This window comes from Myotis daubentonii, chromosome 11 (assembly GCF_963259705.1).
Source record: "Myotis daubentonii chromosome 11, mMyoDau2.1, whole genome shotgun sequence".
NCBI classification, from domain to species: Eukaryota; Metazoa; Chordata; class Mammalia; order Chiroptera; family Vespertilionidae; genus Myotis; species Myotis daubentonii.
Window position 1 is genome coordinate 39,892,180 of NC_081850.1, and position 21,030 is coordinate 39,913,209.

The 21,030-nt window shown below is 40.2% G+C and overlaps 1 protein-coding gene across 8 annotated transcripts in view; it reads right to left on the minus strand.

Annotated features, from left to right (window-relative positions):
• CEMIP2 (cell migration inducing hyaluronidase 2) overlaps positions 1-21,030 on the minus strand; it is a 76,101-nt gene that overhangs the window by 10,950 nt on the left and 44,121 nt on the right. For 7 of the 8 annotated variants that reach the window (XR_009447619.1, XM_059656896.1, XM_059656893.1 and 4 more), the window contains 7 exons: positions 18,475-18,606; positions 17,171-17,206; positions 16,473-16,628; positions 14,113-14,290; positions 12,498-12,713; positions 6,115-6,323; positions 2,282-2,464 (listed from right to left, as the gene is read on the minus strand). Coding sequence is in view for 7 of the 8 variants with exons in the window: in XM_059656896.1 (XP_059512879.1) it covers positions 2,282-2,464; positions 6,115-6,323; positions 12,498-12,713; positions 14,113-14,290; positions 16,473-16,628; positions 17,171-17,206; positions 18,475-18,606 (1,110 nt within the window). In the remaining variant the exon portion in view is untranslated. The remainder of the gene's footprint in view (positions 1-2,281; positions 2,465-6,114; positions 6,324-12,497; positions 12,714-14,112; positions 14,291-16,472; positions 16,629-17,170; positions 17,207-18,474; positions 18,607-21,030) is intronic. The other variant, XM_059656897.1, reaches the window with a different exon arrangement.

A 21,030-nucleotide genomic window follows, 5' to 3' on the forward strand; every position in this document is an offset into this window, starting at 1 on the left:
AACCCACTGGGTGTTAGACTGCCTCTCAAAAACTTACACAAACTCCTCAAATGAACTCATGGCCGAAAGGTATATATTCCTCTAATAAGGTAAATAGTCCCTAAAAGAAATCTACATTATGAAACTAATAAAGTTGTTTCTCTTTCCTTTCTATCCTCCTAGGCCCCTAAGTCAAATTCAATACTCCTTCAGAAAATATTTTGATAGCCTGATTCCATCGTTGTAGAAGATATGAAAGTTGATTTCTGGTTTGAATTAAGTTCAACAGGTGATTTGGGAGGATGGAATTTGGCTTGGCTCAAGGATCCCTTGGAAAACTTTATACTTGCATTGAGTTTAGAATTTGGTAAATCAGCATGTTTTTTTTCTTTTTCTTTTTTTTGGTTTATAAATCATTTTGGTTTATGGCACAAATTTGAACAAGAACAGCAACTGTGTTTCGTTTGGCTTAAAATCAATTCAAAAAGCAATGGTTTCAAATCAATTCCTGCGACGTTTACTAAGAGCAGATGGGCCTGAGGTCCTTCTGTCTGTACTTTGGCCAAAATCAAATGAAATGAGCAGTCCACCGACTCTGAATTATCCTCCTACTGCCAAGATGAATGGAAAAGTAAGTTCTAGGCAGCAGTCCAACATCTGTCAGCAAACCTAGTCCTTCTAAAGCAAAGGAAGTCAATGTTCTAAAGGTTTGATCAAATGTAATCAATTACTGGAGTCAAAAATTCTCATTTTAATATGAGGTCAAGTAGCAATTATGAGGTAAAAATCAGCCATTGTCCCAACATCCAGTAATTTTAGCCTATATATGTAAGGAATGATACAAGCCTGGTTAGCCTGGACCTTTTGACAATTAAAATCATCAAAATAAATGTAATTAAAAAAAATTAAAACCCCAAAGGCCGAGGGATTCTAGGCCCAGATGATGACACATTTCCCACCTTTTTACACATTTAATCATTAATGTGTGATCACCAGAATGTCCTTACAAATTCGGTTGTTCTGTTCATTTTTGTGAAAAGTCAACTGGGAATGTGGAAGTTCTGTCATGTAGAGAGTAAAGTCCAAGCAGGTTAAGTCTAATTAGAAACTGAAAATCAAAGATAACTATGATAAAAAAAAATAAAAAAGATTTAAGCTGACCACACTGACTGCTGGAGGGCAAACAAGTTGCATCTCATTCAAAGGCTAACAAGGCACTTGCCTGAACCCCCCACCTTGTTCCCCCAAATCAAACTTGCCACCCTCATCCCAGTTTGAACCTTTGTCTTCCCCCAAACATGCCATGCTACGTTCTTCCATGCCTCCATGCATCCATCCACACTGTCCTTCACCCATCTCTTTGTCCATCTCCTCCTGCTCATTCAGGAGTCTGTCCCAGAGTCACACTCTTGGGATGTCACTGGTTACCTTAGGCTGAACTTCTGGGTCACCTCAAAGGGCACACTGACTATCCCACCACAGGGCTTTTAGCACTTAAATTCTTCTCTCTCCAATGACCTGCTTTACATGTCCATATCTTCAATGGACTGTGCATTCACAGGAGAAATGCATCTTATTTACATTAGTGTCTTTACTCAGGTGCCTAGACAATGGCATAGGAGGAATATCAGCTTAAGGAATGGCTAGGGAGCATGCTAGTTGCTGGAAGAGTACAGGAGATCGAGCCTACCATCACCCAAAGGCTGAGAGACTGTAACTGGATAAGAGCAGACAAAGCCAACAGGACCCCAGGTGAACAGGATTAGAATTAAAAAGTGGAAAGATGCAGCCTAGAGAAAGTTGAAAGCAAACACGCCACGGTTATACAGTGATTTTTAAAAACTCAAGGTCAACTTGAGAGAAAGAGAGAGAGAGAGAGAGAGAGAGAGAGAGAGAGAGAGAGAGAGAGAGAGAGCTTTAAGGAAAAGAAAAATGAGCTTTCACTGAAATATGAACTATATCATATGCAAATAATCATCTTAAAGAGTTGTTATAGGAAAGAAATTAGCTTAAGTTTCTATTGGGCCTACTGGTTCTTTATTGACAAGGATAATTTCCCTTTCTAAATTGCCTTAATAGGTATACGACAAACATCTTCACTCAATTCCTACAGCCAACTATAATTATGAGTCATTCTAGTTCTCTAAGCCTCTAATAGCGATGAGCAGAGAATTACCCACATCAGCTGCTTGTCTAAAGAGCCATCACATCACAGTCTATTCTTAGTTAGGCTGAAGAACCAGTAATTTCTCCATTAAAGAAAAACAGCAATAATTCTCATTTGCTGGTCGCACTGAATTACCCCGTGCCGGAGTCAAAATAGAATTTCCTCTCAGACTGCTTCCTCTGCAATTCTTCCAGTGAGTTCACAGGCTCATAATCTTCCATTTTGGATAACGAGCCATTATGCCGCTGTAAAAAGCCAAAAGTAATCTGAAAAATTGTGTTTGATGGATAGCAGAGGCCAACTCGAATCCAGTCATTCCTACCAAGAAAAGAAAATTAAAACATGAATTCACATTTGAGCCAATATATTTGGGGCATTACAGCATATACTAGTATAAACACTAGCCATGATTTTCTCCTCTTGAAATGTTTGCTGTGCACTGAGCCACTAACGACAGAAGTCCTGAGCCCTGACATGCTAATAAATCATCCACCTTTAAATGTTTCCCCAGTTTCTCTTATCAATATTTTTACAACAATCACATGGCTTATAGAAACTTCTTGGTTTCAACAGGACTTCTAGGAATGTGAATATAAGTTGGATAAGATAGACTTTGACACTGTGAGTGGATAATTAAATTAAGTGAGATGGCTGGACATGTAATAAGGTGGATGAAACACCACTTAGCCTGACAGTAGAAGTACACACTAGTAAAATCTTTCCAAAGAATTTTTTGTCCATAAATACATTTTTATCTTTTATTACTACATTAGGTAGGATAAGTACTTAGTGATAAAATTTCTAAATATAAAAGTATGTGTATTTCTTTTCTTTTTTTAATCCTCACCCGAGGATATGTTTTTATTGACTTTAGAGAGAGAGGAAGAGAGAGGGAGAGAGAAAAAACAATCAGCTGCCTCCCACATGCATCCCAACCAGGGACTGAACCACATGCATGTGCCCTGACTGGAAATCAAACCCACAACCCTTTGGTTCACAGGATAATGTTCCAACCAACTGATCCACATCAGCCAGAGCAAAAGTATGTATATTTTTAAACCTTTGATGTATACGACCAATTTGCCACCATGTTTTTTTCTTACCTAAAAATCCTTAGACATAAAATTAATATTGTTTATCATTTTCTTTGGGGGTGGAGGGGGCATTTTCTAATTGTGGTAAAATATGCACCATATAAAATTTTCCATTTTAGCTATTTTTAAAAATATGTATTTTATTGATTTTTTTACAGAGAGGAAGGGAGAGGGATAGAGAGTTAGAAACATCGATCAGCTGCCTCCTGCACAGTCCCTACTGGGGATGTGCCCGCAACCAAGGTACATGCCCTTGACCGGAATCGAACCTGGGACCCTTGAGTCCGCAGGCCGACGCTCTACCCACTGAGCCAAACCTGTCAGGGCCATTTTAGCTATTTTTAACTCTACAGTTCAGAGGCATTAAGTATATTCAAAAGTTGTGCAACCATCACCACTACCCATTTCCAGAACTTTTCAATCATTTAAAAGAATTTTTAAACAATAAGTAACAGGGCCTTAAAATTATTCACAAAAGTTTCACCCACTAAAACCACTAAAGAATAATTAGAAATGCAGACCAAAATGCATTAAAGCAACATGTTCTCTGTGGTATATTTATAATAGTAAAGGGGGAGTGGGCAAGAGAAAAACAGCCTAAATATCTATGGGGAAAGGGAGTAGTTAAATAAATTTTGATTATCTCTATATGCTCAGAAAATACTTGAGGGCGGAGAGAGAACACTATAAATGTTTATAATGCCTCACCCTGTTTAAGAAAATTATAGGTTATTTCATTTTCTTTATGTTTTTCTGTATTTTCCATATTTTGTTTAATGAATAAGTCCAGCTTTTATAACCTTTAAAGTGACAAAATCTATGACCTCTCTATAATTATACTAAATTTGGAAAATAAGATTGTCCATATCTTCCTCTTGCCCATGATGTAATTTTTGCAAACTTTCAGCTAATTAAACAAGGAAAGTCTGACTGAACGCCAAGCCCATGTGGATTTTTGTAACTTCTGGGTTCAGTCTTTTTTTCACTTTATAATGTTTTTACTTGGTATTTATTTAAAAGTTACGCATGACACTGACCAGAACCCTACATAGCATTTGACTATAGTATCTCGCCTAAAATTCACAACCTGCCAGATATAAGTTTTTTCTATTTCTTGTAAGCCCTCTCCAAGCTCATTTGTTTCTTTGACTGCTCTGCAGCTCACTGATGGGAGTGATAACACCAGACTGGCTTTCAAAAACCTCACCCTGGGCACAATGTGGATTGGAGGTGGGGAGACCCAGCAGGACCCAGACAAGAGATGATAATGGCCTAAACTCAACCACAAACAGTGGAGGTAGAAAAAAGTGGAGAGCTATCAACAGCATTACAGACAGAACTGACAGGGTTTGGTCACTGCTGAGATGAAGAAATAAGGGAAAAGGAAGAGATAAGGATGAGTCCTTGGTTGACTCAATAGGTAGAGGTGCAACTCTCCAGCAAGGCATAGAGAAGCAGCAACAACTGTCACAGGAATACAGTAAGGGTTCCGTGTGGGACTGGTGCCAGAAACTTCACAGCTCAGAATAAGCATCCACCAGGTTCTCCAGTTCATGGAAGTGACCTACTTAGAACTGCATGTTCTATGTCCACCTCTTCGTTTCAGTTGTGTGTTTTAAGAGTGTTCAGAAAAGTTAGCACTTTATGACCAGTCAGGTGAATAAGCCATGTCAGTTTTCCAGGTATATATCTGAACAGTTTCATGGAGTCCCATTGGTTAACCACCACACATGTCTAGACTGATTTCACTCTGCCCTTCTAGGCCCATCACTCCTTCCTGGTTTCATCTCCTGTCATACCCTACACTCCCAGGGCACTGCATCCATCAGTCCCCAAACAGAGATAGCCCTTCCCCAATCTGTTGCTTGTGTAACAAGACAGATCATTTAGTATCGCTCTCTCAGCACAGCCTGGCCCTGCTCCTCAAGGCTAGAATTAGGTGCTCTATTATTTGCCCACTAAAAAACAGTATCAGTTTATTGATTTTCTTGAGTTTTTTTTCTACCTGTATACTGTGAGCTCCTGGAGGGCAAGTACTTTTCTCCCTCATCATTTTCTGGTACACAGTAAACGCTTGAATAAATTAATGTACAAATAGAGCCTTTGACTGTAAATAGTATTATTAGGACAGACAACTGGGAAACCAAGAAGTGATAGAAATCAGGCAGGAGTGGCAAATGCCTGGCATTCATGCCACTACTCTTCCACCTCTTACCCATAGCAGACATTACTAATCAACCACACCTCTTTCTTCTGTCAAATCTAACCTTGGCCTCAAAAACCTTTTTCTTTCCTAGGTAACCCAGTGCTCAGTTGAAGCAACACAGAACTTCTTCCCATCCCAACTAAGGGGAATTAAAGTATTCAGCAGACAATATGAGAACCTACTGTTAAATGGCTTTCAGCAGACAATACCCTGTCCGCAGAGAAACAGAAATGCTTTCAAAATGAAAGGATTCACCCTAGCCAGTTTGGCTCAGTGGATAGGGCATTGGCCTGTGGACTAAAGGGTCCCAGGTTCGATTCCGGACAAGGGCACATGCCCAGGTTGCGAGCTCGATCCCTCCCAGTAGGGGATGTGCAGGAGGCAGACAATCAATGATTCTCTCTCATCTTTGATGTTTCTATCTCTCTAGCTCTCTCCTTTCCTCTCTGAAATCAATAAAAAAAAATTAAAAAAAAGAAAAAAAAATGAAAGGATTCAATTTGTGTAATCTCCTGATTCTATCCACCTAAAATATACAGCCTCCCCACAGGATAAATGTAGCACAAGAAATCGGCATCCTTACTTGCTACAAAGGTGGTGTGTTACTATTTTTCTCCACTAGATTCCTACTTGCTCGGCTATGTGAAGTAACAGTAATGGGAACATACTTGTTGAAATTTATGAGGTATAGAAATACAGTCTTCGGCGCGGGCCCGTTCCAGTGGATGGTGTAGCCCTTCTCCAGCATGATCACCGGCTGGTACTGGGGAAAGGCAGCCTTCTGGTTGATGCCCCGAAGCACCATCGGGTAGTATGGGTACTCATCTCGTGTGATGGTCATTGTCAGATTCTGAGTGCTCCATGTCTGCACATAGACCTTCAAAAAATAAATTAAGAATCATGGGGAAGAGCATGAACACTTAGAGAGCCAAACAAACATTTCCAGCACAAAGCCAAGTGTCTCTAGTTTCGAGAGTGAGATTCTGTGATCTATGCCAGACTAAATGAGGGGTAGCCAACTTCATCTTAAGCCACACATACAATGAAGTTTGCTTAAACTGAAATGGCAAAAACAGACCATGTGTTCTGCTAGCCAAGACCGTCATCATCTCTTCCACCACAACAGGCCAGCTTATTCATCAGAATATAAAACCTTTGTGGCTTATGCAGCCTGTCCAAAAAAATCCCTCAATCTGAAGAATGCACATATAAGAAATTAGTCAATTAATGTGAAAATGGATACTCTCTACTCAAATCTGAGAGACTTTCCTCGAACGCAAGAGAGGGAAAATGTAAATACCTCAGAGTTTGGGCTTGCAATTTTCCATGACCTACATCAGCCCAAGAAGTCATTTTTCACCCCTTCAAAGGAAAAAGGGTTATAAAGCACTCTGCAAAAACTGGAAAAACATCTTAAACCGAGACAAATTTGAAAGTCCTGAATTTGTTCCAGTGTCATGAGCTCCTTGCCAAAACAAAGCCTTCCCTCAAAACAAATCTCCGAACAATTTCCTAAAACAAATGAGAATTGCTCTGGCCAGTGTGGCTCAGTTGATTGGGCATTGTCCTGTACACCAAGAGGTTGCCTGCTTAATCCCGGGTCAGGGCACACGTCCAGGTTTTGGTGTCGATTACCGGTAGGAGGCGTGCAGGAAGCAGCCGATAGATGTTCTATTTTCACATGATATCTCTCTCTCTCTCTCTCTCTCTCCCCCCTTATTCTCACTCTTAAAAAAAGAAACCAAAAAAACACACCAAAAAACAAATAAACGAGTATCCTATAACATCTGCAGAATATTGTATTTAATCCACAATACTGCTCTCTGTTTTTCTCTTTTGGTCATTGCTACAGTTTTGTCCATAACTGATTCCTCAATTATAAATCTTTTGGAGCAGAAAATCTTCTAAACTCTCATTCATGTTTGACTACTTCAATATATAGTCCTCTTCTCTACTAAAACCACTTAAAGGTTTAAATTATATATAACTAAAATGTTTATATTATATAGAATTAAATATAGTTTACATAGAATAGGTAGTGAAGAGCAGATATTCAATTAACATAAATTTACAAATAGCTAAATAAAGTTTGTTCTGCCTTGAGGTCCAGTTGCTTCTATCTTTTGCCTATAAACACAGAGTATTATCCATCAGCTCAGTAACAACAAATGGCTGCAGATCTGAGCTCCCAGACCCAATTCCAAATTCTCAGGAGAAAATTTCTAACCTGTAGTCCCATCATCCCAGAGCCCCCTGGGAAGTAGTAGATGACTTGTTTCTTTCTTCACCTTCAAATAAAATAGAATTACTACCCTGGTTTGTAAGATAGAAGAATCAGGTTCAAGTCTCAACTACATCATAAATCAAAGAGTTTATAGACCCATTTATAGTAATTTTGAAATACAAAGTTTTCATTAGTGAGCACACCCCATTTTCAGACAGACACCCAAATGCAACCTTACATACACATGGCTCGCAAGAAATTTCACACTGCAGCTACAAAAAGACTAAAATCTTTTTGTTTTATTTTAATTCTAGAATTTCTATCACTTCCTGGTTATTGATGAGTCAACTTAATTTTAGGGGGTGCTTATGATTAAAATGAATGGGAATAAGGAAGCCCACAACAATGAAGCTAATCGATTATTAAAATAAACCAGAAAAATCTCTCCAGTCTTTTTTATCCTTCTTAAATCCTTTGTCTTAGCTATAGATAAAAATCTTTGTAAAGTGTTTGTTTTTTAACTTAAGAACATAGCATTCTTCAGCAGTCATGATTCAAAATCAGAAGAGCAATGAAGAATTCTGCTCCAAGCAGCTCCCACTCAAGGTTTCAGTGGCAGAAACCACAGTAGCCTCAGAAGTTGAAATGCAGGAACCCATGAACACACCCTTGACAGGCAGAGTAGCCAGAGCTCGGGAAGGGCCCTCACCACTGGCTGGTCCTTCCCCGAGAAGAACCGTCCCTATAAATACGAGCATTTAGCAGCAAACCAACAAGGCAGGCTTCTTTCCTGCTTTGGGACTATCAGAGCCCAATGCCCCCTGGAAGGTCCCTCGCTCTTCCCTAATTCTCCTGTCTATGCTCTTAATTCCCCTTCTCCTTTATCTTTTATCTCCCTCGACTGTCTAGTGTTAAATTTTACCAATTAATTATATAAAATATGGAAATAAAACTGCTTCCTTCAAAATTCTGGGCAACTGACACCCCCATCTGCAACCTCTCTATCTATCCAAATATCACTATTAAAATAATTGTTGCAACTTAGAGCTCTGCTCCTCAAATAATACTAATTGCAGCAAACACTATACCATGTGCGACGCCACGGGCTAAATGCTTTACATATATCTGTGCATTCTGTCTTCTCACCAGCCTCGTATGAGAGGAACCAGCATTATCCTCATCGTGCCCAGGAACAGAGTGGTTATTAACTTGCTCAACTCATATTTAAGGAAAAATGAAGCCAGGATTCAAATCCAGGCAGTCTGGCTCAAGTATCTGTGCTCTGAACGTACTACCTCCCAAATTAATCCATCCTCTTCTGCTGGGGTCCAACCCCAGCAGGTCCAGGGGTCCCCAAAGGTGTAGACGGAGTCAGCGAAGAAGGAAGGACACGGAGACAGTGTTCAGTTGATCAGCAGCCTAGCCAGGATCTCCAGCCAGGATCTCCAGCCAAGTTCTGGTCTGGATCTCCAGAGAGGTTCTGCTTTGGATCTCCAGCGAGGTTCTGTAGCCATGTTCCCTCGCTAGGTTCTTCAGCCAGGTTCGGTCCAGGTTCTCCAGCCAGGTTCAGTCACCAGGTTCTAGTCAGGTTCTCTTGCCAATTTCTGTAGTCAGGTTCAGTCCAGGATCTTTTGCCATGTTCTCTCCAGCGAAGTTCTTCTGTCTGTAGGTTCTGTGTAGGTTCTGTCTTCTGAGTTCTTTTTTTTTTTTTTAATTAAATCTTTATTGTTCAGATTATTACATTTGTTCCTCTTTTTTCCCCCCCATAACTCCCCTCCTCCCAGTTCCCGCCCCACCCTCCGCCCTCACTCCCCACCCACTGTCCTTATCCATAGGTGCACGATTTTTGTCCAGTCTCTTCCCACATCTCCCACACCCCTTTCCCCCCCAAGAATAGTCAGTCCATTCCCTTTCTATGTCCCTGATTCTATTATAATCAACAGTTCATTCTGTTCATCAGATTATTTATTCACTTGATTCTTAGATTCACTTGTTGATAGATGCATATTTGTTGTTCATAATTTGTATCTTTACCTTTTTCTTCATCTTCCTCTTCTTAAAGGATACCTTTCAGCATTTCATATAATCCTGGTTTGGTGGTGATGAACTCCTTTAGCTTTTCCTTATCTGTGAAGCTCTTTATCTGACCTTCAATTCTGAATGATAGCTTTGCTGGATAAAGTAATCTTGGTTGTAGGTTCTTGGTATTCATCACTTTGAATATTTCTTGCCACTCCCTTCTGGCCTGCAAAGTTTCTGTTGAGAAATCAGCTGACAGTCGTATGGGTATTCCCTTGTAGGTAACTGAGTTTCTTTCTCTTGCTGTTTTTAAGATTCTCTCTTTATCTTTTGCTCTTGGCATTTTAATTATGATGTGTCTTGGTGTGGTCCTCTTTGGATTCCTTTTGTTTGGGGTTCTCCGTGCTTCTTGGACCTGTAAGTCCATTTCTTTCACCAGGTGGGGGAAGTTTTCTGTCATTATTTCTTCAAATAGGTTTTCAATATCTTGCTCTCTCTCATCTTCTGGCACCCCTATAATTTTGATGTTGGTACGCTTGAAGCTGTCCCAGAGGCTCCTTACACTATCCTCGCATTTTTGGATTCTTTTTTCATTTTGCTTTTCCCGTTGGGTGTTTTTTGCTTCCTCGCATTTCAAATCATTGACTTGATTCTTGCGCTCCTCTGGTCTGCTGTCGGGAGTCTGTATAATATTCGTTATTTCAGTCCGTGTATGCTTAATTTCTAGTTGGTTCCCCAATATAACATCGAGGGTCTCATTAGTTTTCTTGTAGATCTCATTAAGTTTATCGGCGGCTTCTAAACAGTTCGTGAGAGACCTTAAAAGTGTGGTTCTGAACTCTATATCTTCCATTGACAATTTTGTCCTGTTTCTTTGTCTCCGCATTTTGTTATGCTTCCTTGGTGCACCCCCTAGTGGTCTTTGTTCGCAGTCTTATAGTTAAACCTTGACTGTTGTAGCTAATACCAGAGAGGGTTTGACCTCCAGGCCAAGTGGCTATGAGAATCAGCTATGTCAGCAGTGAGAGAACTTCTGTCCTCTAGGGAGGTGCTAATCTAGCCTTTGCCTGAGGCTATCCGGCAAATGCCTCTGTGCAGGGCTTGGGCAGGGCGGGTCGCACAGGATCAACAGGGTGGGCCGGAGAGAGCAGTTATGGCGGCTCTCAGTCCTGTCCCCAGGGGCTCTGCCTCTCTGAGTCCCAGCACCCGCTGCAAAGCTCGGAGAGAAAGCTGCACTCGCTCTGACCGAAGCCAGACAGTCCCGCTTCTCCCGTTTGAGTCTGGGTCCCTAAAGACTCGCCTGTATCTGGAGCTCAGAGTTTGCGACTCCCTCCCGATTGAAAACACCAACCGCGCCCTCCACCGCCAGCCCAATCCGCGCACTCCACACCTCAGAATTTGACTTCAGCACTGCGCCTCCTCTGAGTGTCCGTATGCTTTTCTCTTTCCTCCTAGTTGTAGGACTTCCACTCAGCCAGTGTTCCTGTGGTTCTGGGTGATGTCCATTCCGTCTTTTAGTTTCACTTTTGAAGTAGTTGTTCAAAGCAGCAAACTCCGGCGTTAACCTATGCCGCCATCTTGGTTCTCCTCCCTTTTCTCTGTCTTCTGAGTTCTGACTTCTAAGTTGTGTGTCTTGCTGTCATGTTACATCTGTATTTATACCAGTTGATTCAATCCTATCAATCTCTATTACAAAGGTTAGGGCGTTTCTTATCTCCATTCCAGGGAGTAAAGATTATGTAGCTTAAGCATGATTGTTCATAGTTAAAGTGATTAATTACCCGCCTGGCACTTAGTTGAGGGGTTTTATTCCCTCCCTAACTTCAGGGGAAAATCCCTACCTGGGGATTCAACCTTTCTCGGAGAGGTGACCTTGGTTAAAACACAGCGCCAAGAAGGTGAGCAAACATATTAAGAACCGTATGCCATATATGCCAGGTCCCTTGAAACAGCAAGGATGGACCGGCTCCCGGCACTCTTCTACCGGGCACCCAGTTAATAAATGCACACTAGCTTAATGTTTCCAAAGAAGTGTTTCACGGTCTATATCATCCCTTTCATATTTTCATAAACATTATATTGTAATATAATTCGAAGAATTTCCTAAGAATTTCCTTGAATGTCTCCTTGTCCACTCATTTCCAATTCCTAGCTCTGTCTCTGGAAACATCTCACTTTCCATGCGATACTGATATTCTTGCCCCACAAGTCGGATTCCCGTATTTAGTAGAGATAATAACCCTGAAAGGAAATAAAGCTCCCTCAGGGGCAGAGCGGTAGCATGGCAAAAAGCCTGGCCTAGGACTCGGGAAAGAGAGGTTCTCACCCCAGCTACATCCCACCCATATTTAACCAAGGGCAAATCCCCTCGCCCCTCTTGGACTCGTATTTCCACGTTGGCTTGAAGTGGGGGAGGGGCCTTGAAATAAAATTCTATGAGCCCATGGTTCCTACTGAATTTTTTTCTTTCACTTTTTTAAAAAACGTATTGTTATTGATTTCGGAGAGGAAGGGAGAGGGAGAGAGAGACATATGATGAGAGAGAATCATTGGTCCTGCCCCCTGCGCGCCCCTTCTGGGGAGGAGCCGGCAGCCTGGGCGTGCACCTTGAATGGGAATGGAACCATGGCCTCCTGGTTCACAGGTTGACGCTCAACCACTGAGCCATGCCAGCTGGCTCTTTCGCTGTTTTTTTCTAGAGAAAATCATGCTTTGGAGAGTGTCAATCACGCTGAAGAGCACTCCTCACAGAAGCGGTGATGTCAGGAGCTGGCAAGGACACAGGCATCCTAACGCATCCTGGCCTACCTGGGCGTAGCTCCCACTGCAGATCACCGCGTTCCATTTGGTAACGTTCACACAGCTAGGGTGGCGGATCAGGTAGTTGTCAATTCTTCCCACGTAAGCGTCCTTGTATCCTGTCACAGAGCCATCAGTGTCGTGGAATATGGAGTTCTTGTCACCATCCAGCTCACAATCTTCAAACCAGGGGCCAGGCTTTCCAAAGAAGACATTCAGAGAGACCTGAGGGCAGTGAAAAACAAGGAATTCACCAAATGAGGACTCCTGCCGTCTTAGTCAGCACCCCCTGCAAGGATCCTCCTGCATATCCATTCCATCTGCTTGGAGATTAAAACAGCCCTGACAGTTCATAGTTGTCAATCAAGGCACCCAGTCAATCAAAGATTTCCATTAGTTATGACATGCCTGGGGGGAACATTTTTCCAAAGCCTTGTGGAGGTCAAGCAGCAAATGTGAAATTTCACCTTTGGTGGTTTCCCTTTCTTCCAGTTAAAACTATTACCTGCTCTCCAGACAAAACTAATCTGCAATAAGAGAAATTAGAACTGTGGGAAAGGGAATTAAGCAGTCATACACATTTGTTAAAAATTATAAACTTTAGGGGATGGAAAGAGATTAACCAAAGAACTTATATGCATATATACATTGCCCGTGAACACAGACAATAGAGTGGTAAGGGCCTGGGCTGGGGCAGGAAGCAGGTGGTGGGAGCAAAGGGGGGAGAGAAGGAATATCTGTAATACTGTCAGCAATAAATAAATTTTTTTTAAAATTATCAATGTTACATTTACAATCTGTTCATTTTTCTGTATGTAAATTATATCTTAATTAAATAAAAATCTATTATAAGTTCTAACTTCAACTAGTTAATCATTTTCTTTTTCTTCAAGTGATTTAGTTACTTGTTCATATGTCTTCTCCTACTTCCCAGTTAAAACACAGTCTAAGTATTTCCTTAGTGTGAATAATAAAGTATTTAGAACAGGGTCTGCTATGTCATAAGCATTTAATAAATGTAGCTATTAAAATTCCATGAAGTGTCTTTCCCAGTAGCTTCCGTGGTCTTACAGGAGTTCTACACGAAGCCTAGCAGAGAATGACGTTCAATATTTCCCAACAACAGGCACAGGGGAGAGGAGCCAAGCACAGGTCACCCTCTGCCAGAGGCTAGGAAAGCCTGTCAATAAAACAACTTGTTTCATACCACCCAGTATTCCTCCTCTTCTCCTGAAGTTCCCCAGAGTAGACCTAGACAAGTACAACTCCAGGCAGATCGCAAACCTCTTCTTGGATCATTACACTGCATTTCCCCAAACCTTGTCCTCTTGTTCTTAAGAGATGCTACAATCCCTGCCACCAATTTAGGTTATTTTCCTTTCCAAGGTATCACTTGAATGTTAAAAAATACCCCAGATCACCTGGGACTTCTATTCTCACCTTGAACTCAACGGGACAGAAAGAATAATAAATTTTAAGACTTTCTTTTGCAAATATTCCCCCCCCCCCCCCCAGTCATAAAGACTTGGTACGAATCCTTTGTTTCTGTCTTTGTCTTTGGGGATGTGCTACCCCTCCTCCTCCCACCACAGTAACTATATAGGAACCAAAAGGACATACTTACGTGTGGACCAAACTTCACAAGGGAGAGGTTATTTCTGGGGGTTATCTGCCAGGGATTCTTCATGAGGAAGCCAATAGCACTGGTATACCTATCTGGAGTTGGCACATATTTTTTGAAAGTGCACCTGGTGAGATGAATGGGCCCATCGTAAATCTGAAAGCCTCTAATTGGGAATGTCCTGTTGGAAAACAAGAGTTTGTTTAATGCACATGGACCCGTCCCCTTAGCAGCACTTCACTGACAGACTTGTTTTATAAAGACAGGTGACTATTCTGTACACACAAAACACAATTCTAGAATACCATGGTAACCAAGACAAGATGCCTGATCAAATGAAATGTACACTGTAGTGGGAAAGGCAAAAAGGAAAACAAAGGATAATTACAGATACGTGCTATGGAGACAACACATAGTAATACGTTAGGTTGGGTGGGAGAGAAGCTATCTTAGAGAGAATGGAGGCTTCTCTGAAGAGGCGACTTTTGCTTCCTTGAGTCCACCAGTTAAGACCTTTTATCTGGTAACTTATATACTTTAGTTTTGGTTCCAAAATCTCTAATGTGAGAACAAAAATGAATCTGTGCTTAAATAGAGGGAACCTCCTCTCAAGCCTCTAAATGACAGTAATAAGGTGAAATGATACGCTTAAAAGTATGAAAGTATAATTCCTGAAGGCTTTTGATGTCAAAAAGGCTAGCTAGATTGAGAAATTGGTTTTATTCATTGTCCTCCTTTCCGTTCAAACACAGACTCCTTAATCATATATTATTAACCATAATTAACGTACAAAATCCATAACATTCTGTATCCCTTAGTTTTCTCCACTTTTAAATTCTTTGATGGCACTGCAGAGGATTTCTACAGCAACGAATTAGATTACAACTTGGCAGTGTTTTACAATATATGCTAGCAACAAAATCCACGGGCCTTACTAAAGTCTATGCATCTGCATGTGTCTCTAAGGATATATCCCAAAATGGTTCTCTTCCCTAGAAAAGGTTGTGCACACACAGTAAAATAAAAACTGGATCCATTGACCAATGAGGAATGTGTTCTGGAGCATCTTCCTTAGCAAGGAAGCAACAAGCATTTTGAAATAAAACTGGAGGCCAGTGTAAAATAAAAAGAATGAAATTGACTTGGCTGCCATCATACTGCAGCCCATACCCCAACCAATACAGCTCTTCTTTTATCTGCACTTAAAAGAGGCAGCGATAGCCTAAATGTGAAAAGCACAGCATTGAAGCCCAAGGAACAGGGCTGAAATGCCACCTCAGCTACTTTTCTTCAGTTATTTATAAAGCGGGATGATAACACCCACCCCGTTGGGCTCTGTGAGGATTAAGTGAATAATAAAGTACCCAGAAGGGGGCCTGATACACCATACGCATGTAATGAATGTTAGCTATTGAAATTCCATGAAGTTCCTTTCCTAGTAGCTTCCATGGTCTTACTCACAGGAGTTCTACACAGAGCGTGGCATTAACTGAAGTATTTCTCCGACAGCAAGCACACGGAGAGGGGCCGAGCACAGGTCACCCTCTGCTGGTAAAGCCCTTCCCCCAGCCCCCCTTCCCCCCATGCCCCTGACCCACCCCAGCCCGATGTCCACACAGAATGTGTAACTAAGGGAGCGCAGGCTTCCCGAAGTCTGACCCTAGTTTTTCTCCAGCTCATTTTCTCACCAGTAAGATGAGGACAACTATAAACTGTGTCTCAGAACGGAGGATGGATTAATTAGTTAATAGTTCCCTAAAAGCCCTGAAGAATCTTTCTAGTGCTGAGTGCTTTTTTAATGACTCAGATTATTTTGACAGAAAGCATGCCAAAAGTCTACCCCCGCCTCCCCTTCGACATCTGAAACACTTAATTATGCAGCCGTGGTGAGGTTTGGAGTCAGCTTTGGCATCTATCAACCCTTATTTCCTAGGACTCTTTTCAATAGGTAATTTCCTTTTTCCAGTGGCTATTTCTGAAAACCAACATCACAATTTGAGGGAAAACTGACCTAATGTCATAGTTTACAGTTTGGCAATTTTCTGTGGCTCAAGAAAGAAAGGGGAAAAAAAATCACCAGCTTATATAAAGCCTTAACTAAGAAATGAAAAAAAAAAAAAAGATAGGTTTCTTCATCATAAAATTATTAATGAAATCCAGAATTATTATTAATGCTCCAGAATTTTAGAGTATAATACACAAATACTAAATGATAACAATAACAGTTATAATAATAATAAAATAAGGTGGGAAAAATATCAGAGTGGGAACCAATCATGTGGAATTATTACAGAAACTTCCATAAGGATTAGGTTTTCACTTATTATTTCAATTTAACTCTCCACTGCCAAAGCAATACTTACCTATTCCTGGGTAATGTCCGAGACTTCTGGTCTATTCCTCCCATGCCTACATACTTGTTCTGACCACCCTGAAAGCCGTAATTCCTGCTTTCTCCAACAAAGAGAGATTCAGATACCTCCTGGCTAGAACCTTCATCACTTGGAAAGCTTCCATCACTGTTAAAATGAAAATAACCGTCAACCACACAGTCCTAGAAATTTAATTTAGCAGCAACAACTGATTATTTTATTCTTAAGCAACAGTACTGTGAACAGAGAGAATAAACTTGCCCTGAATGCAACAATTAGAATCTAATGTTTAAGATTTAAGATGGCAGTGAGAGTAACTGACCTGGAGAATAATATTTAACACAAAAAGTCCAGTTCTTAAAGACCACTGAGAAATTTGACCAACTTCGAAGAAAGAAAATATTTAATGTGCTCCCAACTTTTACTCCCTTCCTTTTTATTCCCATAATTTTTAAGATCTTTAATCTAATGCTCAAGTGTTTTTCTTCCAAGCAAAAAACCATTAAGTCTACCCTTCTGTGGAATTCCAGCATTAAAAATGTATTTTTGTTATCCAAAAAAATTAAATAAGTTTTAAAAATCAAGGGTTACTTTACCTACAGCTTTAAAATAATCAGAAGTAATAAGTAAATGAATAAATAAATAATAAATAAAATAATCAGAGAAGTATTTTTAAAGTAATTACAAACCTGGCAAAGGTTAATCCTATTCCATTATCTGCAAATCTGTAAGAAAAAAAGAGATGACATAAGACTTTAACTTACCACATCATGTAAGAAGAGATTCCAATGTTTACTCTTCAAGACCACAAAAATAAGTTTCACTGCCCAATAACTAAAAGCACAGACTCCACAGTGAAGGCACCTGGTTCAAATCTCAGCTTTGCCAATGACTAACTGTGTGACTTTGGGCATATTACTCAACTGGACTCTCCCTCAGTTTTCTCAACTATATCTTAAAATAATAAGTTAGCAACCTGCCTCATAGGACACTTAAGAGAATTACACATACTAATTAATTTCAACCATTTAGGTATAGGGGTAGGAAACCTTTTTTCTCCCAAGGGCCATTTGGATATTTATAACATCGTTCACGGGCCATACAAAATTATCAACTTAAAAATGAGCCTGCTATATTTGGTCAAACATTTCATTAACTCACCCCTAATGCGTTGGCAGGGCCAAACCAAATGACTTCATGAGCCATCCCCCACCCCTGATAGAACAATGGCTGGCACATAGCAAGGAGCATATAAGTGTTAGCTGGAACTTGTTATTTTTATAATTTTACTTTTAAAAACAATTAGATCATGGTAGGCTCTTCTAAACTTTTCAACATTAATATTCAAGCTATTTCTACAGATTTAATATAATATCATCTTTTTGCACGAAAAAAGGCAAGATGATAAAATGCCAAGAAGCTAATGTCACTGCCAGCCAGAAAACAATGTTTTTCTAGACTCTTGAACACCAAATCTTAGCTCAATATACATCAGACTTCCAAAATTATACAGATGGGAAAAAAACGAGATGCTTACTGCCTCAAGTCATGTTAAGACATAAGTCAACACACCTACTACGGTGAAATTTACAACTTTTGTTTTGAATGGCAGTAAGAGAGCATCAAAAAACCTGGAGTGTCCAAGAGGAAGGAAAAAAAAGTCCAGCTGGTTTCAAAATCTTTATTTAGCTCTCTGACATAGACCCTGTTTGTTACATAAAGTTAAATTCCCGGTTTCTGTTCAATCTCATCAGAAAACGTTCATGTCACCAGACAAGTTCAGGTCCAAGAAAAGCAGCCGAATAAGACGATTCCAAACATTTGCAGTCTGTTAATGCTAGCAAACTTTCTCGGAGCTTGTCCTGTCTATTAGTAACAATAATATGAACCCACAAACTATCACTGTATTTTCAGTCTGCTGGGTTTTTCAAAATAGCCTTAAAAAATAAATACACCAGTGCCACCAGATAATAACTTTGTAGAGAATACCCACGCTGAATTCTGGACGACAATGTCTCCCCCTCGGACCCAGGCTCCATGGTCATTATTTTTAAAAGCAATGAGCCTGTCAATTAAAGCAGCAACGCGTGGCTTTTCAGGGTCACCATCCTGATGAGGCCGAAACCTTGGGATTGAAAAAAAATGACTTTTTAAAAAAGTAGTAAAAAGGTAATGGCTATCAACTATTTACAAATGTACACTTAAGTGTCAAAAAAGGTTTAAATTTGACCAAAACCAAAGAAGTAAAAAACAAACAAACAAACAAAAAACCCAAAAATCTCTTAAGATACAACTTAAATACTTGTATATTAAATATTGGGAAAAATAATTACATTTATTTATATAAGTTTATGTAAATAAGAATTGCTTTCATATCTTCTTACTTTTTAAAATCAACATATTATGGACTGGCTATTGCAGAACATTGTAAACACTAACAAACCTCAGACCAGGAAAACTGGCAAGTTTTCATGAATTCTTAAGATCTGTAATACTAATATAAACTTACTGAATAAATTATTCATATATTTTAACACACATATATTTGAACTGAAAACTATTATTTTAGTTGTATGTTGGTGATATGTCTTAGATATAAAGATAAAACTGGGTTTACTATCTTAAGAAGGCCTAAATTTAAAATACATTGTATTTAATTGACTTATTAATTACAAAAACTAAATTGTACCTTTGCTTTTTCTCCCTTCTAAAATACCTATCAGGACCTTAATGAAAAGGTCAAAAAAAAATGGTATCAAAACTATCCTATATAATAAAAGCCTAATATGCTAAGTGTCCAGTCGTCCAGTCATCTGTTCAACCAATCAAAGCATAATATACTAATGATATGCTAAGGATGCTCAACTGCTCACTATGACCTGCACTGACCACCAGGGAGCAGATGCTCTGACCAGTAGGTTAGCTTGCTGCTGGGGTCTGGCCGATCGGGATTGAGCGAGATGGGCCAGACATGCCCTGGAGCCTTCCCGCGGTCCCTCCCCGGCTGGCCAACCTCCTGTGTCCCACCCGGGCCCCAATCGTGCACTGGTGGGGTCCCTCGGCCTGGCCTGCACCCCCTCACAATCTGGGATCCCTCAGCGGATGTTGGAGAGCCAGTTTCAGCCCAATCCCGCAGGCCCGGCCAAGAGACCCCACTGGTACACAAATTCGTGCATCGGGCCTCTAGTCCTCCATAACAACTCAAATAAATAATACCATAAAGCCACCTATTTTTTAGAAAATCATTTCTAAGTTTTACAAAGCTGCAAGGAGAGGGGTGAGAGGGCAGACAGCAGAGCACTAAACAGCTTTTCAAAACCAATTTAGCAAGTTGAGCTTTTCATACAATCAAGAATCATCATTTGTACAAACGCTACTACCAGTTGCTGGCACACAGTAGGTGCTCACTAAATGTATATGATGGGAGAAGAGCAAGTACAAAAACCCTTAGGCACGAGTGAGCTTGGCATGCTTAGGGAACTATCATTTTGGCTAGAGAGTAAGAAGCAAAGTGGGAGAGGACATAAAGGTGGGCATGCACCAGGCAAGGATGCAGTTCTTTATTCTAAATGCAACTGGAAAAGCTGAGAGTAGAATGGTGGTTGCCAGAGACTGGGTAAGGAGGAAATAGGGAGGAGATGGTCAAAGGGTACAAAGTTTTAATTATGCAAAATAAATAAACTCTAGAGATTTGCCAAACAGAATAGTGCTTATAGCTAAAAATACTATATTGTATCCCGTAAAATTTGCTAAGAGAGTATACTAGTATCTTATGATAAGTATTGTGATTAGAAAAAATATTTTTAAATTAAAGAAATAATAATAACAGCCCTAGTTGGTTTGGCTCAATGGATAGAGTGTTGGCCTGAGGTCTGAAAGGTTCCTGTCAAGGGCACATGCCCGGTTTGCAGGCTCGACCCCCAGTAGGAGGCATGCAGGAGACAGCTGATCAATGATTCTCTCTCATCATTGATGTTTCTATCCCTCTCTCCCTCTCCCTTCCTCTCTGAAATCAACAAAAATATATTTTTTTTAAAAAAGGAAGTAATAATAATAAAAGAGTTAGGAAGAAATTTGGGGAGATAATAGAGAGGTTTATGGCCTTGATGGTGGTAATGATTTCATGGGAGTGTACTTATACCCAAACTCAGCAAGTTACATACATTAAATATGCACAACTTTGTCCATGTTAACCACACCTCAATAAAATGAATAGATAGAAACATATATAGGTAGATGTGATGAAAAGTGTCGTCAGAAACATGGAAACAGGAAGGTGATATGACCAGATTTCTTTCTTTTTTTTTAACTGGTCACTAGCTGCTACTTGGTGCAAGGATTGTAGAGAATGGACTATAGAAAGACCAGTCTGGAAAGCATTATATCCACCCTTAGATTGTGTATGACCCCTTACACTAAACAACTCTAATCTAAGGGGTAAAATATCTGATTCGGAGCCATCACCCACTCTTCTGGCATTGTAGTTGCTGCCAAACAGCTTTGTAGTCATTATATAATGTCAAGCAGATGGGAAAATTCTGGAAAGAAA